At 41.3% G+C, this 19,238-nt stretch overlaps 1 protein-coding gene across 3 annotated transcripts in view; it reads left to right on the top strand.

Annotated features, from left to right (window-relative positions):
• Positions 1-474: 474 nt before the first annotated feature.
• CCDC3 (coiled-coil domain containing 3) overlaps positions 475-19,238 on the top strand; it is a 119,108-nt gene continuing 100,344 nt past the window's right edge. The window contains exons 1-2 of one of the 3 annotated variants that reach the window (XM_078075148.1): positions 475-1,150; positions 3,492-3,666. In XM_078075148.1, the coding sequence (XP_077931274.1) occupies positions 777-1,150; positions 3,492-3,666 (549 nt within the window). In that variant the 5' untranslated portion in view covers positions 475-776. The remainder of the gene's footprint in view (positions 1,151-3,491; positions 3,667-19,238) is intronic. The other 2 variants (XR_013448991.1, XM_078075147.1) reach the window with 2 other exon arrangements.

Genomic DNA, 19,238 nt, shown 5'->3' with positions numbered 1-19,238 from the left:
CAGAAAGAGAGTGAAAGAGAGAGAGCTCTCCAAAAAAGTTTATTAGCCCACGCTGAATTTCCTAATTCACCTCTGCGAAGCAAAAGTCAGATTTGATTTCTACGCGTTTTGACCCTAAAAGAACTACACAGAAAACGTAAACGCGTCTACCGAGGAATCATGCAAAGCAACAACGATCATTGTCAGGAGACCGCGGGTTTGGAACAGGCTTTCCGTCTGGAAAACTTTAACCCAGCGCATCCGTGGGGCGCTGGAGGAGGGCTGGGCCGCCGCCCCCGGCAGCGAGTGACCTTCTCGCGCAGCCCCCGCACTCCCCCCAACTCCGCGCCGGGGCCTGGCAGGGGGGGAGACGGACACGGCGCGCAGCGGCTGCCGAGCGCCCCTGGCCCGGGGCCCACCTCCGCCGCGGCCGCCTCCCCGCCCTGTCCCGCCGCCGCCCACGCCCCGTCGCGGGGGGCAGGGCAGGAGGCGGGCGGCTGGCCCGCCCCGAGACCCTTTAAAGCGTCGCGGGCGAGGGCCGGGCGCCGTAAGCTCGGCGGCTGAGAGAGCGGCGCTCCGAGCCCAGCGCACAGGGCTGCCCTTCGCCGGCCGGCGGGGCGGCGCTGTCGGCCCCGGGGCGGGCGCTCCGGGCTCGCCGACGCCTCTCGCTCCCGGCGGCCGCGCGCCACCCCGCTCTGTCCTGCTAGTCCCGGGAGTCCCCGCCATGCGCCCAGGCTAGTGCGCCCAGGGCGCAGCGCCGACCCCGGCCGCGCGGGCCGCCCGCTCCCGCCGCAGGCATGCTGCGCCCGCTGCTGCTCGCGGCGCTCTGCCTGGCCGGCCGGCTCGGGCCCGCCCGCGGCTGTCAGCTGCCCTCCGAGTGGAGACCCCTGAGCGAGGGCTGCCGCGCCGAGCTGGCCGAGATCATCGTGTACGCCAAGGTGCTGGCGCTGCACCAGGAGGTGCACGGCCTGTACAACTACCTGCCGTGGCAGTACGAGGCCAGCGACGCGGGGCTCTTCTACTCGGCCGAGATCGAGATGCTGTGCGACCAGGCGTGGGGCAGCATGCTCGAGGTGCCCGCGGGCTCCAGACTCAACCTCACTGGCCTGGGCTACTTCTCGTGTCACTCCCACACCGTAGTCCAGGACTACTCGTATTTCTTCTTCCTCAGGTGAGCGCGGCACGTCCCGCCCACTCCTTCTCCTGCAGCTATCCGCGTGACTTCCCGAGGGCCCCGTTATCCCGAGCCAGGTCAGGAACAACAGGGAATCCTGTCCGTACCATTTTGGAATACGCCTTGGGCTCCTTTCCTTACTCTTTATTCTCTCTGCTCCGTGGGACGTCTCGACAAAGGTCCTGGGGTGTATTTGGCTAAGGCTGTTAAAAAACAAAACAACACCCCAAGACAGGGATGATCTCAGTGCTTAAAGCGTTGAAGAGTGTTTCAGGCAAAAGCCCAAAATAGTTTCCAAAAATCCATTTGACTCTTCTTTAAATTTATACTTTTAATTGGATTCCCTGGGAGTAGCTTGGGATGGTGAGGGGGTTGGGGAACACCAGACTTTGAAATCAGATTCTCGTTGGAATTCTGGCTCTGCTCTTCCTGTGATTTCTGAGCAAATTGTCTTTTGAAGAACCTCCGGATCCTCAGTTTCATAATGTGAGAAACCGGGTTATGCCGAACACCTGGTGCAGGTTAGCTGCAGAAGGAATAGTCACTCTTTTCCCCACCTGCTTAAATGCCAAGATCGGCATGGTGTGGAATGCCGCGCAGCTGTCCCTTTGTTTCACCCCCTCATCCACCACCAGCAGACCTCAGCGCTGGGCTTTTCAAAGTAGCAAAGGTTTATGTGGGGGCCTGCTGGGGGGGCGGGGAAGACCTGGCTTGTAGCGCTTTGAAGAGTAGAGGTGAAGCAGGCAGGAGGTTCTCTCTGACTGGAGACTCCTGGAATCCTGTCAAGTTCCATGATAGTTGGCCTGCAGTCAATTCGCGCCTATAAGAATTCAGTCAATGGGTTTGAAGCAGGTGGGACCCTAAATGCATTGGCTGTCTCCCGTTGAATTAGAGTGATGTAGAGCAGCTGAGAGAAGCCTTGAACTGGAATGTAACCTACCTATCAGGCTAGTGAGTGAATTAATCCACAGTTGAGGCTGGTAATGGTTCCAGTCTTCCCAGTCCCTGAAGCGGCAACAAGGACTTTGGGAATGGCTAGGACCCCAGTCTGCGGATTCACTTTTAACCTCTTGAGATTTCACATCCCTCTGAGAAAGAAAACCGTAAGATCCACCGAGGGGCGTTCATAAGCTCATGGCAACACATGTTTCCCGTATTGAAGCCAGAACCTCTAAGTTTAGATTACATGGCGTGCTTTGTGTTGGCTTGAGTGGTTTAGTGAGATTAAGTTGTTTTTCTTTTCTTTCTTTTTAATTGCTGGGGAAGTATAGTTTCTAAATAAAGTCAGCAAGGAGTGAGCTAGTATCCTTACAGAGAAACTTAACTCAGATTTCTCATGTTTCTCTTTAGGAAGGACACTGAGACCCCAGCTATAAAGCTATTAATCACTGAAACTTTATTTTCCAAAGAAAAAAGAGCTGGAGGACTTGAGCAGACGTTATTTTTTCCTGATTTTTATCATGAAAGAGCTTTGTCCAGTGGCTCTGTGGTGGTCAGCCAGCTCTTTAATCTTTCCCTCTGACATATTTACAAAAAGTTAGGGCAGAAATACAGAGTCAACTGGTAGTCTGACAGATTTCCATTTCACAGGGCTGTGTTGCCCTGAAGTTAACAACTGCATACAAATCATTCCTCCCCTGTTATTCTGGGACCCAGTGAGACAAGAACAGATTCTGGGCAGTGTCACAGGGGAAAGTGGCAGTGGAGGCTCCCTGGTGAGCCCTACATCCCCTCTTTGTGCTGGAGGGTAACTTCGACCTCTTCTCCCTCTACGTGATTTCTTTATCTTTCCAACAGGCGATTTATTCTTAGCTCTATAAAAATGTTAACATCTATATTGCACTCACTCTATGCCAGACACTTTATCTAATGCAGTCCTTCCACTACCAGCAAGAAAGTGCTATTCTCCTCCTCTTTTTACAGACTGGAATAGTGAAGCTTAGATAATCGAGGAAATTCATCTCTCTTCAGACAGAAGATCAGTAGCAATGGCAGGATTCAAACCTGGGTCCTTAGAACTGGCTTTCCTTTGATCAAGAAACAAGGAACACTCGGTGAGAAAGAAGGCCACTTGGGAGATTTACAAGTAGACAAACACATATGCATCCCCACCCTCTGCAACCCTTCACCTAAACTCCCCTCTGGGAAAACCTTAAGGATAGACTCATGCAGTGTGAGGCAGAGAAACATTTAGAAATAGTAAGTCCTCTAATGAGAGCCATGTGAGATCTAGTTGCATAATGGCAAGACCGTCAGTCTTTACAACTCTTGATTAAGGCTGCTATACCCTATGGCTCTCCAGTCTACAGTTCTGCTTTTTTTCTTTTTTTCCCATTAGGATGGATGAGAATTATAATCTCTTGCCTCATGGAGTCAATTTCCAAGATGCCATCTTTCCAGACACTCAAGAGAACAGAAGGATGTTTTCCAGCCTTTTCCAGTTTTCGAACTGTTCTCAAGGGCAGCAGTTGGCAACTTTTTCCAGTGACTGGGAGATCCAGGAAGACAATAGGGTAAGAACTGGCTGTTCCCTGGGTCACAGCAAAATAATAGACCAACTACATCTTGTCTGAATTCCGTGACCAAAGGAGTCAAGAGTGCTCTTCCAGAAGCCCAGACCAAAGAGTATTATCCCTCCTGTTACTCTGGCCGTTAAAAACAAAACAAACCCCAAAACACTGCTCATAAACTGGATTCCTGAGGCTTTACTCTGGGGTTCCTCATAAAGTGAGAGAACAGATGGAATGAAGGTTGGCACATGGCCTCAGTTTCCTTTCCTGTGAAATGGAAACAGTCTAGATCATAGGGTTGATGCAATATGATTTAACTATGTAAAAAAAAAAATATTAAAGCCTTTAACCTAGTGCCTGGCAGAGTAAGTACTCAGCACATGAGAGCTGTTAGGACTATTATATCATTACTGTCATTGATTGCATAAGGCTCTAGGGACTCTTCTAAGGGAGAAGAAAAAGTCCTCAAAGAAATGGTTGTCCGAGCTAACACTTTCATGATTGTTAACTCTAGTTGTGAAGACCTAGAGGTACAGGGTGGCCAAAGTGGTTGTGGAATTGTAAGGGTTAAGATAATTTGGGGTCTGAAGATATAAAAGGGATCTGCCCATCTGGGACAGATGCCAGAGTTGGAGGCAGATTTTGAAGACTGTCCCTTTCCCAAACGGCATTGCCATACTGGAGCTGGGATGATGTAAGATTGGGTCAGTAGAGGAGGTGGCCCCAGTCCCAGTCTCCCATCCGAGATGTTTTTAGAACAGTGTGACAGACTGCTGGGAGCATTCTGATGTGGGGTTTGAGGTATCCCATGGGACAAGGACTATTTTTATGGGTTGATGAATTAATTTGCACATGGTAAGTGGCTCCCATGGGTCCCCAAATCTAGAAGTGTAAAATGGTAGTCAATGGAGTTTCTCTCCCACCTCTGATGCCCGCCCAACCCGGTTCCCACCTACTCTACAAACAAGTAGCTACTGTTCCTAGTTTCTTATAAATGTTGGAGTATTTCCATCCAACAAATAATTCAAAGTTGTATTATTTACTGTTGTCTTTGACACAAATGGTAGCCCACTATGCACACTTTGCTGTGCATTGCTTTTATTCACAAGTACATCCTGAAGATCTTTCTATATCAGTACAGAGAAAGTTGCCTTAAAGGCTGCCTAGTGTGTTCCATTGTGTGCATGTGTCACAATATATTTGATCAGGTCCTCTGTTAATAGGTGGTTAGGTTGGTTTCCAGTACTTAGCTATTACAAAGAGTGTGGACATGTAGGATATTATACATACCTCATTTTGTGGGACTGCAGAGTCCAATCTTTAGCCAATATTGTGTGCCTACTATAAAGAGCTACTGTGTTAGATGCTAGTTTTTCAATGTTGAGCAAAATACAAAGTGCCTGTTCTCCTGGAGCTTGTAGTACTCGTGTTGGTGATTGACAGAATCAAAAGACCCCATTAATGATTGCATACTTTTAAATGGAAACCTATGCTCCAAAAAAATCCAGGAATCTGGCCTAGACTTAAGGGTAAAGAAAGCCTTCTCTGTTGACTTGATACTGGAGCTAAGATCTGATGGATGAAGAGGCATCCTAGTTAATGTTGGGATCAAGGAGAGAGGAGTGCAGTCCAAAGTCCCTGTGGTGGCAGAGTTCATGGTGCCTTTGAGGGAATGAAAGAAAGCTACTTGTCTGGAGCAAAGGGAGTGAGTGAGAAGGATGGGACAAGAGCTGGAGGTGGGGCCAGATCTAATGAGGATTTGGGCTTTGTCCTAACTGTAATGGGAAACCTTTTATGTTGTGAAAGGAAGGGGCGATGGGGATCAAATTTACATTTTGAAAGACCAACTGGGTTGGAAGGAATCCAAATGATGTGGTGAGAACAGGTAGTAGTTATAAAAGCTACCAGGTAGTTGCTGGACTATGGTAGAGGCAGTAGGGATGGAGTAAAGTGGAAAAATTTGGAAGAGATTTAGAAAATAAGTAGGTGTGTTCCTGATGGTTTGGTTGCAAAAGGAGGTGGAGGAAGGTCAAAGATAACTCCTGGGTTTCTGGCATGTGAACTGCATGCCAGGACAGACACGGAGAAATGTGAATAGGAAAGGTTTGGTAGGGGAATTCATATGTCAGATGCTGAACGTACAGAGTTGAGGTGTTTTTGAGCCATCTGAGCCATTTTGCGCCAAGTGAGATCTTGAATAGTGGTTGGATCTATCCATTCAGAGCTTTGAGAAGAGCTCTAAGTGGCAGGTAGACCTTGGGACTTAATAATTAGATGTCAGTTGAGGCTGGATGTGAATGAGATTTTCAAGGGAGAGCACATAGAGCAAAATATAGGCCCTAGGGTAGGACTGAGCCTTGTGGAATGCGAATATTGGTTGAGAAGTAACAGTCAGAGAGGTAGAAGAGTCAAGGAAAGCTAGAAGAGTCAAGGATACAGAGTGTTTCTAGAAGAATGAGTGATCATCAGAGTCAAAAGCTGTTGAGAAGTCAAGTAAAATGATGACTGAGGAGTAACCTCTCTTTGGTGATCTAAATGAGGACAGTTTCCGTAATATGAGGGAGTAAGGTGGTGGGGCATGAGTGAGGGTAGACAACTCTTTGATGAAGTTTGCCTGTGGATGGTTTAATACATATAATAAGGCTGCAGGTGAAGCGTAGAATAGTTGAGGGGAGGGGTTGTGTTGTATTTAAAGATGGCAGCCTGTTCACACCACTTGGTCTCTGTTTTCCCACTCCTCAGATGCTGTCTATTCAAGTTGACTGAACGACCCAAGGGCAGGGACATCTGCTTTGTTTACTCTTGTATACTTGGTGCATTTTTTTATGGGTCTTACACATTTGTTAAATGAATCCTGTCTCTCATCCAGACAGATCTGATGTCTAAGGAAGCAGAAGCCTCTGTCTCTTTCTGTCTCATTTTCTACATTAAGATCGAAAATCCATATACAGTAAAAATCACTCTCTTGCATATGCTGTTATGAGTTTTAATAAATGCACATTACCGTATAATCACAACTATAACCACAGTGTGGAAAAGTTCCATCACTGAAGAGAACCTCCCTTCTGCCCTCTTTTTGGTCAGTCTGCCCTTTTTTTGCCCTACCCTCACCTGAACTCACGGAAACCACTGATATGTTCTCCAACACTAGTTGTGCATTTTCCAGACTGTCCTATGAATGGAATCTACAGTATGTTTTTTTTTTTTTAATTTTCGCTGCTTTTACTTAGCATAATACATTTAAAATTTGTTTGTGTTGTTTATTAGTAGTTCACTTTGTTTTTAATTACTGAATATTCCATTGTAGGGATGTATCATGGTTTTATTTATCCAGTCATCAGTTGAGAGAGATTTAAGTTCACAAATTTAGACTACTAGACCTTCCATAAAGACACATGTACAGGTTTTTGTATGCACATAAATTTCAGCGTGTCTTCGGTAAATACCTAGGATGGGTTTGCTGGGTCATACGGTAAGTGTGTGTCTAACCTTGTAAGAAACTGCAAAACTGTTTGAGAACAGCAAAGTTTTGCATTTGTATTAGCAATGTATGCAAGCTCTAGTTCTGCATCCTCATCAGTACTTGGTATGGTCAGAAAAAATAGACTTTCTAATAGGTGTGTGGTAGTATCTCATTGTGTGCGTGTGTTTGGTTGGTTCTTAGATTCCACATCTAAGCTCATATGGTAATTGTCTTACTCTGTCTAACTTATTTCACTTAGCATAATGCTCTCAAGGTCCATCCTTTGTCCATTGTTGCAAATGGCAGGATCTCCTTTGTAAAGGCTAGATAATCTTTGTGCGTATATATACACCACAGTTTCTTTATCCCTTCATCTGTCAGTGGACATGTAGGTTGCTTCCCTGTCTTGGCTCTTGTGAAAAATGTTGCACTGAACATGGGAGCACAGATAAGTCTTCAAGGTACTGATTTCATCCAGTTTGGGTTTATATCCAGAAGTGGGATTGCTGGATCATTTGGTAGTTCTATTTTTAATTTTTAAAGGAACCTCCATACTGTTTTCCATAGCAGCTGTATCAGTTTCCATTCCCACCAACAGTGTATGAGGGACCTACCTCCTCTCCACATCCTTGCCAGTACATGGTATCTTCTAGTTTTTGGATAATAGCTGTCTTAACACGTGCGAGGTGATACCTTATGGTGCTTTTGGTTTACATTTCCCTGATGATTAATGAGGCTGAGCATGTTTTTGTGTGTGCTGGCCCTCTGTATGTCCCTGGAAAAGTGTCTAGTCAGGTCCTCTGCCCATTTTTAAAAAAAATTTAAATGCAATTTAGTTAACATATAGTGTATTATTAGTTTCAGGGGTAGAATTTAGTGATTCATCAGTTACATATAACACCCAGTGCTCATTACATCAAGTGCCCTCCTTAATGCTCATCATCCAATTACCCCATTCCCCCACCCACCTCCCTTCCAGTAACCCTCAGTTTGTTTCCTATAGTTAGGAGTCCTTTAGGATTTGCCTCCCTCTCTGTTTTTTTCTTATTTTATTTTTCCTTCCCTTCCTCTATGTTCATCTGTTTTGTCTTTTAAATTCCACATGAGTGAAATCACATGGTATTTGTCTTTCTTGGACTATTTTGCTTAGCATAATACCCTATAGTTCCATCCACGTCATTGCAAATGGCAAGATTTCATTCTTTTTGATGGCTGAGTAAAATTCCATTATATATATATATGCCACATCTTCTTTATCCATTCATCTGTTGATGGACATCTGGGTTCTTTCCATATTTTGGCTATTATGAACATTGCTGCTATAAACATTGGGGTGCAGGTGCCCTTTCAGATCACTGTTTTTGTATCCTTTGGGTAAATACCTAGTAGTGCAATTGCTGGGTGGTAGGGTAGCTCTATTTTTAACTTTTGGAGGAACCTCCATACTATTTCCCAGAGTGGCTGCACCAGCTTGCACTCCCACCAACAGTGTAGGAAGGTTTTCCTTTCTCCGCATCCTCGCCACCATTTGTTGTTTCTTGAGTGGTTAATTTTAGCCATTCTGACTGGTGTGAGGTGGTATCTCATTGTAGTTCTGATTTGGATTTCCCTGATGCTGAGTGATATTGAGCATTTTTTTTCACGTGTCTATTAGCCATTTGTATGTCTTCCTTGGAGAAGTGTCTGTTCATGTCTTCTGCCCATTTCTTGACTGGATTTTTTTGGTCTTTTTGGGTGTTGAGTTTGGTAAGTTCTTCTTCTTTTTTTTTTTTTTAAGATTTTATTTATTTATTTGACAGAGACACAGTGAGAGAGGAAACACAAGCAGGGGGAGTGGGAGGGGGGAAGCATGCTTCCTGCGGAGCGGGGAGCCCACTGCAGGGCTTGATCCCAGGACCCTGGGATCATGACCTGAGCCGAAGGCAGACGCTTAAGGACTGAGCCACCCAGGTGCCCTGAGTTTGGTAAGTTCTTTATTTTTGGATACTAGCCCTTTGTCTAATATGTCCTTTGTGAATATCTTCTCCCATTCCATAGGTTTTCTTTTGGTTTTGTTGATTGTTTCCTTTGCTGTCCTCTGCTCATTTTTAAGTCCAATTATTTTTTGCTGTTATCTAAGTTCTTTGTATGGTTTGGATATTAACCCCTTATTGGATACACCCTTTGCAAATACCTTCTCTCATTTAGTAGGTTGCTTCTTCATTTTGTTGATGGTTTTCTTCACTGTGCAAAAGGCTTTAGTTCGATGCAGTCTCAATTTTTTATTTCTGCTTTTGTTGCTTTTGCCTGAGGAGCCTTACACAAAAATCTGCTCAGACCGATGTCCAAGAGTTTACTGCTTATGTTTTCTTTTAGGAGTTTTATAGTTTCAGGTCTTACATTTAGAGTTTTTAATCCATTTAGAATTTCTTTTTGTATGTAGTGTAAGAAAGTGGTCCAGTTTCATTTCTTCATGTAGCTGTTCACTTTTTCCAACACTGTTTATTGAACAGACTGTCTTTTCTCTGTAGTATATTCTAGCTACCTCCTTTGTAGATGAATTTACCATATATGTGTGGGTTTATTTCTGGGCTGTCTATTCTGTTCCTTTGATCTGTGTGTCTGTTATTGTGCCAGTACCATACTGTTTTGATTAGTACTGACTAGTAGTATAGCTTGAGATGTGGGAGGATGATCCTTCCAGCTCTGTTCTTTATCAAGATGGCTTTGGCTATTCATGGTCTTTTGTGGTTCCATACAAATTTTAGGATTGTTCTATTTCTGTGAAAAAATGCTCTTGGTATTTTGATAGGGATTACATTGAATGTGTAAATTGCTTTGGGTGGTATGGACATTTTAACAATACTAATTCTTTCAATCCATGAGCATGGTATGTCTTTCCATTTGTGTCTTCAACTTATTTCACCAGTGCCTTATAATTTTCATAGTACAGATGTTTCACCTTCTTGGTTAAATTTATTCTTAGGCATTTTACTATTTTCTTTTTTAAAGATTTTATTTATTTATTCATGAGAGACAGAGAGAGAGAGAGAGAGAGAGGCAGAGGGAGAAGCAGGCTCCCAAGGAGCAGGGAGCCTGATGCGGAACTCGATCCCAGGACCCTGAGATCATGACCTGAGCTGAAGGCAGACGCTTAACCATCTGAGCCACCCAGGTGCCCGCATTTTACTATTTTTGATGCAATTGTAAATGGAATTGTTTTCTTAATTTCTCTTTCTGATAATTCATTATTGTGTAGAAACGCAACAGATGTCTGTATATTAATTTTGTAAATTAGGGTTTCCTGTATTTAATGTCATATCATTTGCACATAGAGACAGTTTTACTTCTTCCATTCCAATTTGGTTGCCATTTCTTTCTTGTCTAATTTCTCTGGCTAGGACTTCCAGTACTGTGTTGAACAAAAATGATGGGAGTGAACATAACCTTGTCTTGTTCCTAGTTGTAGGGGATACGTTTTCAGCTTTACATTGTTGAGGATGATGTTACCTGTGGTTTTTCACACATGGTGTTTATTATGTTGAGGTATGTTCCTTCTGTACTCACTTTGTTGAGATTCTTTATCATAAATGGATGTTTGATTTTTGTCAAGTGCTTTTTCTGCATCTATCATGATAATCTGATTTTTATCCTTCATTTTGTTAATGTGCTGTATCATGTTGGTTTCCCACTTGATTGTGGTGAATGATCCTTCTAATAAATTTTTGAATTGCGTTTGCTAATATTTGGTTGAGGATTTTTGCATCTCTGCTCATCCAGGAATATGGGCCTATAATTTTTTTGTAGTGTTTTTGGTTTTGCTAACAGAGTAATGCTGGCCTTGTAGAATGAATTTGGAAACACTGCTTTAATTTGCGTGAATAGCTTAAGAAGGATAGGTATTAACTCTACTTTAAATGTTTAGTAAAATTCACCTGTGAAATTTTCTGCTCCTGGAGTTTTGGGAATTTTTGATTACTGATTCAGTTTCATTGCTAATAGTCTATTCAGATTTTACATTTCTTCCTGATTCAGTCTTGGAAGTTGATATGTTTTTAGGAATTTATCTGTTTCTTCTAGGTTTTCTAGTTTGTTGTATATAATTGTTGGTAGTTGTTTCTTATCCCTTGTATTTCTGTGGTGTTAGTTGTAACTTCTCTTTCATTTCTGAGTGTGAGTCCTCTTTTTTTTTTCTTAATGAGTCGGTTAAAGGTTTATCAGTTTTATCTTTTCAAAAAACCCGTTCTTAGATTGATCTTTTCTATTGTAATTTTAGTCTTGATATCATTTATTGCCCCTATGATCTTTATTTCCTTCCATCTACTAACTTTGGGCTTTGTTCTTCTTTTTCTAGTTGCTGTAGGTGTACATTTAGATTGTTTGAAGTTTTTGTTTTGTTTTCTTTTGACCTAGGCCTCCTGCATCACTATAAACATCCCCCTTAGAACTGCCTTTGCTATGTCTCAGATTTTTGAACACTGTGTTTCTATTTTCATTTGTATCAAGGTGTTTTTTGATTTCCTTTTTGATCTCTTCCCTGGGTTAATAACATGTTGTTTAGCCTTTATGTGTTTGTATTTTTTCCAGTTTTTTTTCTTGTAACTTCTAGTTTCATGCCTTTTGTGATCAGAAAAGATGCTTGATATGAATTTAGTCCTCTTAAATTCGAGACTTGTTTTGTAGCCTAACTTGTGATCTATCCTGGAGAATGTTCCATGTGCACTTGAAGAGAATGTGTATTCTGCTGTTGGATGAAATGTTCCATATATGTTTGTTGAGCCCATCTGGTCTAACCTGTCCTTTAAAGCCACTATTTCCTTATTGATTTTCTGTCTGGATGATGTATCAATGCCATAAGTGGGGTGTTAAAGTCGCACTCTTAATGTATTACTGTCAGTTTCTTTTATGTCTGTTAATATTTGCTTGATCTATTCATATGCTCCTATGTTAGTTGCATAGGTATTTATAATTGTTATGTCCTTTTGTTGGATTGATTTCTTTATTGTTATGTAATGCCTTTCTTTGTCTCTTGTGACAGTCTTTGTTTCAAGTCTATTTTGCCTAGTAAGTATTGCTACCCCAGCTTTTTTTTTTTTTTTTTTTTTCCATTTGCATGGAATATCTTTTTCCAACCCTTCACTTTCAGTCTGTATGTGTCTTTAGGTCTGAAGTGAGTCTCTTGTAGGCAGCATATAGAGGGTCTTATTTTTTTTAATCTATCCTGTCACCCTATATCTTTTGATTGGAGCATTTAGGCCATTTACATTTAAAGTGATCATTAAAAGTACTATGTACTTTTATTTTGTTGATTTATGGTTTTTTTTTTTTTGGTAGTACTTTATTGTTTTGAAGTATAACTAACCTATCATGTTATATTTGTTCGGTAATTCTATATACTTCTCAGTGCTCATCATGATAGGTGCACCCTTAATTCTCTTTATCTATTTCACCTAGTCCCTCACTCTCTTCTTCTTTAGGAGCAGTTTGTTCTATGTATTTAAGAGTCTGTTTTGGGGCACCTGGGATGGCTCAGTTGGTTAAGCGTCTGCCTTCGGTTCAGGTTGTGATCCCAGGGTCCTAGAATCGAGCCCCACATCAGGCTCCCTGCTCATCAGGGGGTGGGGTGGGATGAATGTCTGCTTCTCCCTCTCCCTCTGCCCCTCTCCCTGCTTGTTCTCTCTCTCTCTCTTGCTTGCTCACTTTCACTCTCTCAAAAAATAAATAAAATCTTTAAAAAACAGATTTTTTTTGTTTGCTTGTTTTCTTAAATTCCACAGATGAGTGAAATCATATGGTATTTGTTTTTCTCTGATTTCACTTAGCATCATACCTTCTAAATCCACCCATGTTGTTATAAATGGCAAGATCTTTTTATGGCTGAGTAATATTCCATTGTGTATACATACCCCACATCTTCTTTATCTGTTAACCTGTGGATGGACACTTGCGTTGCTTCCATATCTTGACTATTAGAAATAGTGCTGCAGTAAACATAGGGGTGCATATATTTGAATTAGCATTTTTGTATTCCTTGGGTAAATACCTGGTAGTCGAATTACTGGATCATATGGTAATTCTATTTTTAATTTTTGAAGAACCCTTCATACTCTTTTCCACAGCAGGTGTATCAATTTGCAGTCCTGCTAACAGTGCACCAGGGTTCCTTTTTCTCCATATCCTTGCCAATACTTGTCATTTCTTGTCTTTTTTATTTTAGCCATTCTGACAGGTATAAAATGATACCTTATTGTGGTTTTAATTTGCATTATGCTGATGATGAGTGATGTTGAACATCTTTTCATGTGTCTGTTGGCCATTTGTATGTCTTTCAAAAAAGTCTATTCAGATCCTTTGCCCATTTTTAAATTGGATTATTTGTTTTTTTGGTGTTGAATTGTATAAGCTCTTTTATATATTTTGGATACTAACCCCTTATCAGATATATCATTTGCAAATATCTACTTTAAGTAGGTTGCCATTTTGTTTTGTTGTTTCCTTTGCTGTGTAAAAGCTTTTTATGTTGATATAGTCCCAATGGTTTAATTTTGCTTTTGTTCCCCTTGCCAGAGGTGATGTATCTAGAAAAATGTTTCTATGGTTAATGTTAGAGAAATTATTGCCTATATTTTCTTCTAGGAATTTTATGGTTTCAGGTTTCACATTTAGGTCTGTAATCCATTTTGAGTTTATTTTTGTATATAGTGTTTTTATAGTTCTTTTGCTTTCTTGTGCTTTGATGACTTTATTGTTATGCTTGGATTTCTTTCTCTTTGTTATTTGTGTGTCTATTAAAGGTTTTTGGTTTGTGGTCACCATGAGGTTTAGTTAAAACCTCCTATGCGTAACAGTCTATTTTAAGTCGTCAGTTGCTTAGGGTCTAACACATTCTAAGAGCACTACATTAACATCCCCCAGCATTTTATGTAATTTATGCCATATATTACATTTTTATTTTGTGTATCCCTTAAATAATTACTGTAGATCTAGTTGATTTTGCTATTTCTTTTAATTTTCATAATAGCTTTATAAATAGTCAATACACTACTTTTATGTTTGCGTTTGTCAATGAAATTTTTCCTTTCCCAGTTTTCTTAAGTTTATTTATGGCCTTTTCTGCTTAAAGAAGTACTTTAACACTTCTTGTAAGGCCATTTCAGTGGTGATGAGCTCCTTTAACTTCCGCCTGTCTGGGAAACTCTCTTTCATTTCTGAATGATACATTTTGCCAGGTAGAGTACTCTTGGTTATAGGTTTTTTCCTTTTAGCATGTAGATTATACTTTAGTGTACTCCCTCCAGACCTATAAAGTTTCAGCTAAAAAATCTGCTCATGGTCTTAGGGGTGTTCCTCTGTACATAACTAGTTGCTTTTTTTGTTGTTGCCTTTAAGATTCTCCTTTTATCTTTCACTCTTGACATCATAATTATTATGTGTCTTGGTGTGAACGTCTTCAGGTTCATCTTGTTTAGGGTTCTCTAATTCTTGGGCCTGGATGTCTGTTTCCTTCACCAGGTTAGGGAAGCTCTCAGCTATTATTTCTTCAAGCAAGTTTTCTGCCCCTTTCTCTTCTCTTTCTGGGAACTACATAATGAGAAAGATAATCTGCTTGATGTTGTCCCAGAGTTCCCTTAAATTATTCTCCTTTGTTTTCCTTTTTGCTGTTCATCTTGGAGGATTTCCACTACCCTCTCTTCCAGATCACCGCTCAGTTCTTCTGTGTCCTTGAATATGCGGTTTATTCCTTCTAGTGGATTTTTCATTTCAGTTATTGTATCCTTTTTTTTTAATTTAAATTCAATTACCCAACATATAGTACATCATTCGTTTTTGATATAAGGTTCAATGATTCATTAGTTGCGTATAACATCCAGTGCTCATCACATCACGTTCCCTCCTTAATGCCCATCACCCAGTTACCCCATTCCCCCACCCACCTCCTTTTCTGCAACCCTCAGTTTGTTTCTTGGAGTCAAGAGTCTCATATGGTTTGTCTCCCTCTCTGATTTCTTCCCATTCAGTCTTCCCTCCCTTTCCCTATTGTCCTCTGCACTATTCCTTATGTTCCACATATGAGTAAAACCATATGATAATTGTCTTTCTTTGATTGACTTACTTCACTTAGTATAATATCCCCCAGTTGTATTCTTCAGCTTTTATTGTTTTTTAATATTTTCTCTTTGTTGAAGTTCTCACTGTGTTCATCCATTCTTCTCCCAAGTTTGGTGAGCATCTTTATGGAAATTACTTTGAATTTCCTATCAGGTACACTGTTTATCTCCATTTCATTTAGTTCTTTTTCTGAGGTTTTGTTTTGTTCTTTCATTTGGAACATTCTCCTCTCTTCATTTTGCCTAGCTCTCTGTGTAATTAGGTAGATCAGGTAGACAATTCTTTGTCTTGAAGGAGTCCTGTGGAGCCCAGAAGTGCAGTCCAACTGGTCACCAGAACCAGGTGTTTCAGGGGCATCCCCTGAGTTGGTACATGTTGTGGCTGGGCTGAGACATGTGGGCATGCTGGTAGGTGGAACTGATGAGTGGAGTAGCTGGCCGAGGGTCCTACCTGTGGTTGCTGTCTGCACTGTTGCATAGGGCTTCATTCCCTACCCCTGGGCAGGAGCCGCTTTGGTGGAGCACTGGTTCTAAGGCCATTAGCCAGGTGTGGGGGGACAGGAGCCACTTTGTAGGGGTGCTGGTCCCAGCTGAGACCCCCTGCTGAATGTGGCAGGGTAGGAACTGATTGGGGGGGTATGTCTGGCACAGCAGGAGCTGATGGAGGGGTACTGGTTTTGGCTGAGGATGTGTGCTGGGTAGGAGCTGCTTTCAGTGGGGGGGGGGGGGACATTTTGCCAAGCCACATGCCAGGTGTGGTGTGACAGGAGCCACATTAGACAAGTACCTGCTGGGGTGGGTGGGTGGGGCAGGGCATATTTGCAGTGGAATGCAGGGGTAGGGCAAATGGTGCTAGCAAGGTAGATGGGAAGTGTCAGAACTGTTTCTCATCCAGGTCAGGCTAGCTAGGCAGAAGGAGAGCAAGAAAAATGGCACCTGCCAGCAATTACATTCCTGGATAAAATTCCTACAGATCCATGCTCCTCTGGCACATGCCCTAGAATTGGTCAACTAATGTCCTTCATGTGTGGTCCAGGTGCTTATCAAACTGTTTACTCTGTGCTGGGTCTTGGAGCAAGTGAGTTTGTATATGGGCCCTTTAAGAGTGGAGTCTTGGTGTTCTATAGCCCTTCTGCTCTCCTGGAGTTAAGCTCCACTGATTTTTTTTTTTTTTTTTAAAGATTTTATTTATTTATTTGACAGGGAGAGAGAGCACAAGCAGGGGGGAGTGGGAGAGGGAGAAGCAGGCTCCTCACTGAGCAGGGAGCCCGATGCAGTGCTTGATCCCAGGACTCTGGGATTATGACCTGGGCTGAAGGCAGATGCTTAACTGACTGAGCCACCCAGGTGCCCCCCAACTTTTTTTTTTTTTTTTTTTTAAGCCAGACATTATGATGGCTCATCTTGATGCAGGTCCTTAGGGTGCCCTATGTGGGCTTTGAACCCCTCCCTTCTCATGGAGGACTTCAATCCCTGTGATATCCCTCCTGCTTGTGGGTTATCATGCTAGGGGTGTGGGTCCTGACTAGACTGTGTCTGCCATTCCTACCCTTTTCATTGCGGTCTTTATATCTTTGGTTGTGGAAGAGTTCTGCTAGTATTTAGGTTATTCTTCGAGAGATTTGTCTATATGTAATTGCAGACTTAGTGTGTTGTTGAATGAGGTGAGCTCAGGATCCTTCTCTTCTGCTATCTTGATCCTAATCCCACATGCTGTGTTCTTAATGTCACAGTTTATGTTGATAAATATATTTATTAACAAAATTTAGTTTTAGTTTCTAATACTTCTGTTTTTTAGCTTTTATAGTAGTAGGAGTAATTTGCCTACCACTGTTACATTGCTGCAGTATTCTATTTTTGTCTATATATTTAATGAGTTTCCTACTTAATCTCTTAGGTTTCTGTTAAATGTCTTTTATTTCAACTTGAAGAATTCTCTTTAGCATTTTTTTTTTTTTTTGTAAGGCACGTGGTAAACTCTAAGCATTTGTTTGTCTCAGGAAGTCTTTATCTCCCTCTCATTTTTGAAGGTTATTCTTAGTTGGCTTTTTTTTTTTTTCCAGTACTTTGCATATATCACCCCACTCATTTTTTGCCTGCAAGTTTTCTGAAAAAGCCTCTGATAGTCTTTTTGGGGAGGGGGTGTCACAAGTCCCCTTTCTCTTGCTGCTTTGAAAATTCTACCTTTATCTTCTGACAGTTTGATAATAATGTGTCTTGGTATGGGCCTCTTGAGGTTTATCTTATTGGTGTTCTTTAGGTGTCCTGGATCTGGATGTCTATTTGTTTCCCCAGGTTTGGGAAATTCTCAGCCATTATTTCTTGGAGTAAGCTTTCTGCCCCTTTCTCTCCCTCTCCTCCTTTTGGGACTCCCATAATGTATATCAGTTGGTCTTCTTGATGGTCTCTTAAGCTATCTTTGCTCTTTTTCATTTTTTCTTTTTTTCTTTTTGTTCCTTTGATTAGATGATTTCCACTGACCTGTATTCAAGCTTACCAATCCCTTCTGGCACTTGTTATGGTATGCTATTGAGCTGCTTTATTGAAATTTTCAGTTCAGTTATTGTATTCTTTAGCTCTAGGATTCCTGTTTGGTACTTTTACGTGTTTAAGATTGCAGCATACAGACCTTGTACATATTTTGTTAGATTTATACCTCATTATTTCCTTTTCTGGTGTTACAATCGATGGTATTCCTTTTAATGTTCTTATTTTTAATAGTCTGTTGCTTGTCTATGGAAATACAATGGTATATTTTTCATAGTAACCTTGTAACCCACAGTCTTGGTAATCTCACTTATTCTAAAAGCTTTTTGTAGATTGCATTTTCTATGTAAATGATCATTTTGTCAATGAATAGAGTTTTCTTTCTTTCAAGTCTATGTGCCTTTTGTTCTTACTGCGTTGGCTAGGACTTACCATATGATCTGCCTAGTAGTGGTGAGAATGGACTGCCTATTTTAAGTATGCTAGCTATAGTTTTTTTGAAGGTAACTTTTATCGGGTTAAGTATGTTCGCTTTTATTTCTAGTTAGCTAAGAATTTTAACCATGAGTTGAAGCTGAATTTTGTTTAATGCTCTTCTTGGATCTGAGACAATCATGAGATTTTTCTTTAGTTTGTTAATAAAGTGAAACTACATTGATACTCAAACACTGAACCACACTTACATTCTCAGGATAAGCCTTACTATTTATATATTGATGGACTTACTTTGCTAATATTTTGTTGAGGATTTTTTAATACCTTGTTCATGAGGAATATTTGTAATTTTCTTGTAATCAAAAAAGGGTATCAGAGTAATAATAACTTCACAAAATGAGTTTTGTTCCCTCTTCTTGGATGAGATTTTTAGTTAAGATTTTTTGGATGAGATTGTATAGAATTGGTATTTGTTGTTGTTGTTAAATATTTGTGTATTACCTTACTAGGGATACCATAACAAAAAACCATACAATTGGTGGTTTAAACAATTTTTTTTCTCTCAGTCTGGAGGCGAGAAGTCAAGATCAAGGTGCTAGGAGAGTTGGGTTTCTCTGAAGCCTCCCTTCTTGGCTTGCAGATGGCTGCCCCCTTGCTGCCTCTTCACATGTTATGCCTTTGTGTGTGAGCATCCCTAGTGTCTCTCCAGGCATCCTCATCTCCTCTACTTACAAAGGTACTAGTCATGTGAGATTGGGGCACACCTAAATGGCCTTGTTTTAACTTAATGACTTCTTTAAAGGCCTTGTCTCCAAATAGTCACATTCTGAGGTAGTGGGGGGGTCAGAGCTTCAAATTATGAATTTTGGAGGGACACAATTAGGTCCATAGTTTGGTAGAATTTTTCAGTGAGTTATCTGGTCCTGGAGTTTTCTTTTGTTGGAAGGTTTTAAACTACTCATTAAATTTCTTTAATAGATGAGTATATTCAGGTTACCTATTTCTACTTCTCTATATCATGATCACCCTGCAGACCTGAGGCAGGGTTGGCCTTAAGACAAGGTGGGTGAGAAAAAAAATCAGAAAAAGAGAAGAAATCCAGA

Source organism: Halichoerus grypus, chromosome 6 (assembly GCF_964656455.1).
Source record: "Halichoerus grypus chromosome 6, mHalGry1.hap1.1, whole genome shotgun sequence".
In the NCBI taxonomy this organism is placed as follows: Eukaryota; Metazoa; Chordata; class Mammalia; order Carnivora; family Phocidae; genus Halichoerus; species Halichoerus grypus.
This window is presented reverse-complemented; position numbering and strand designations above follow the sequence as displayed.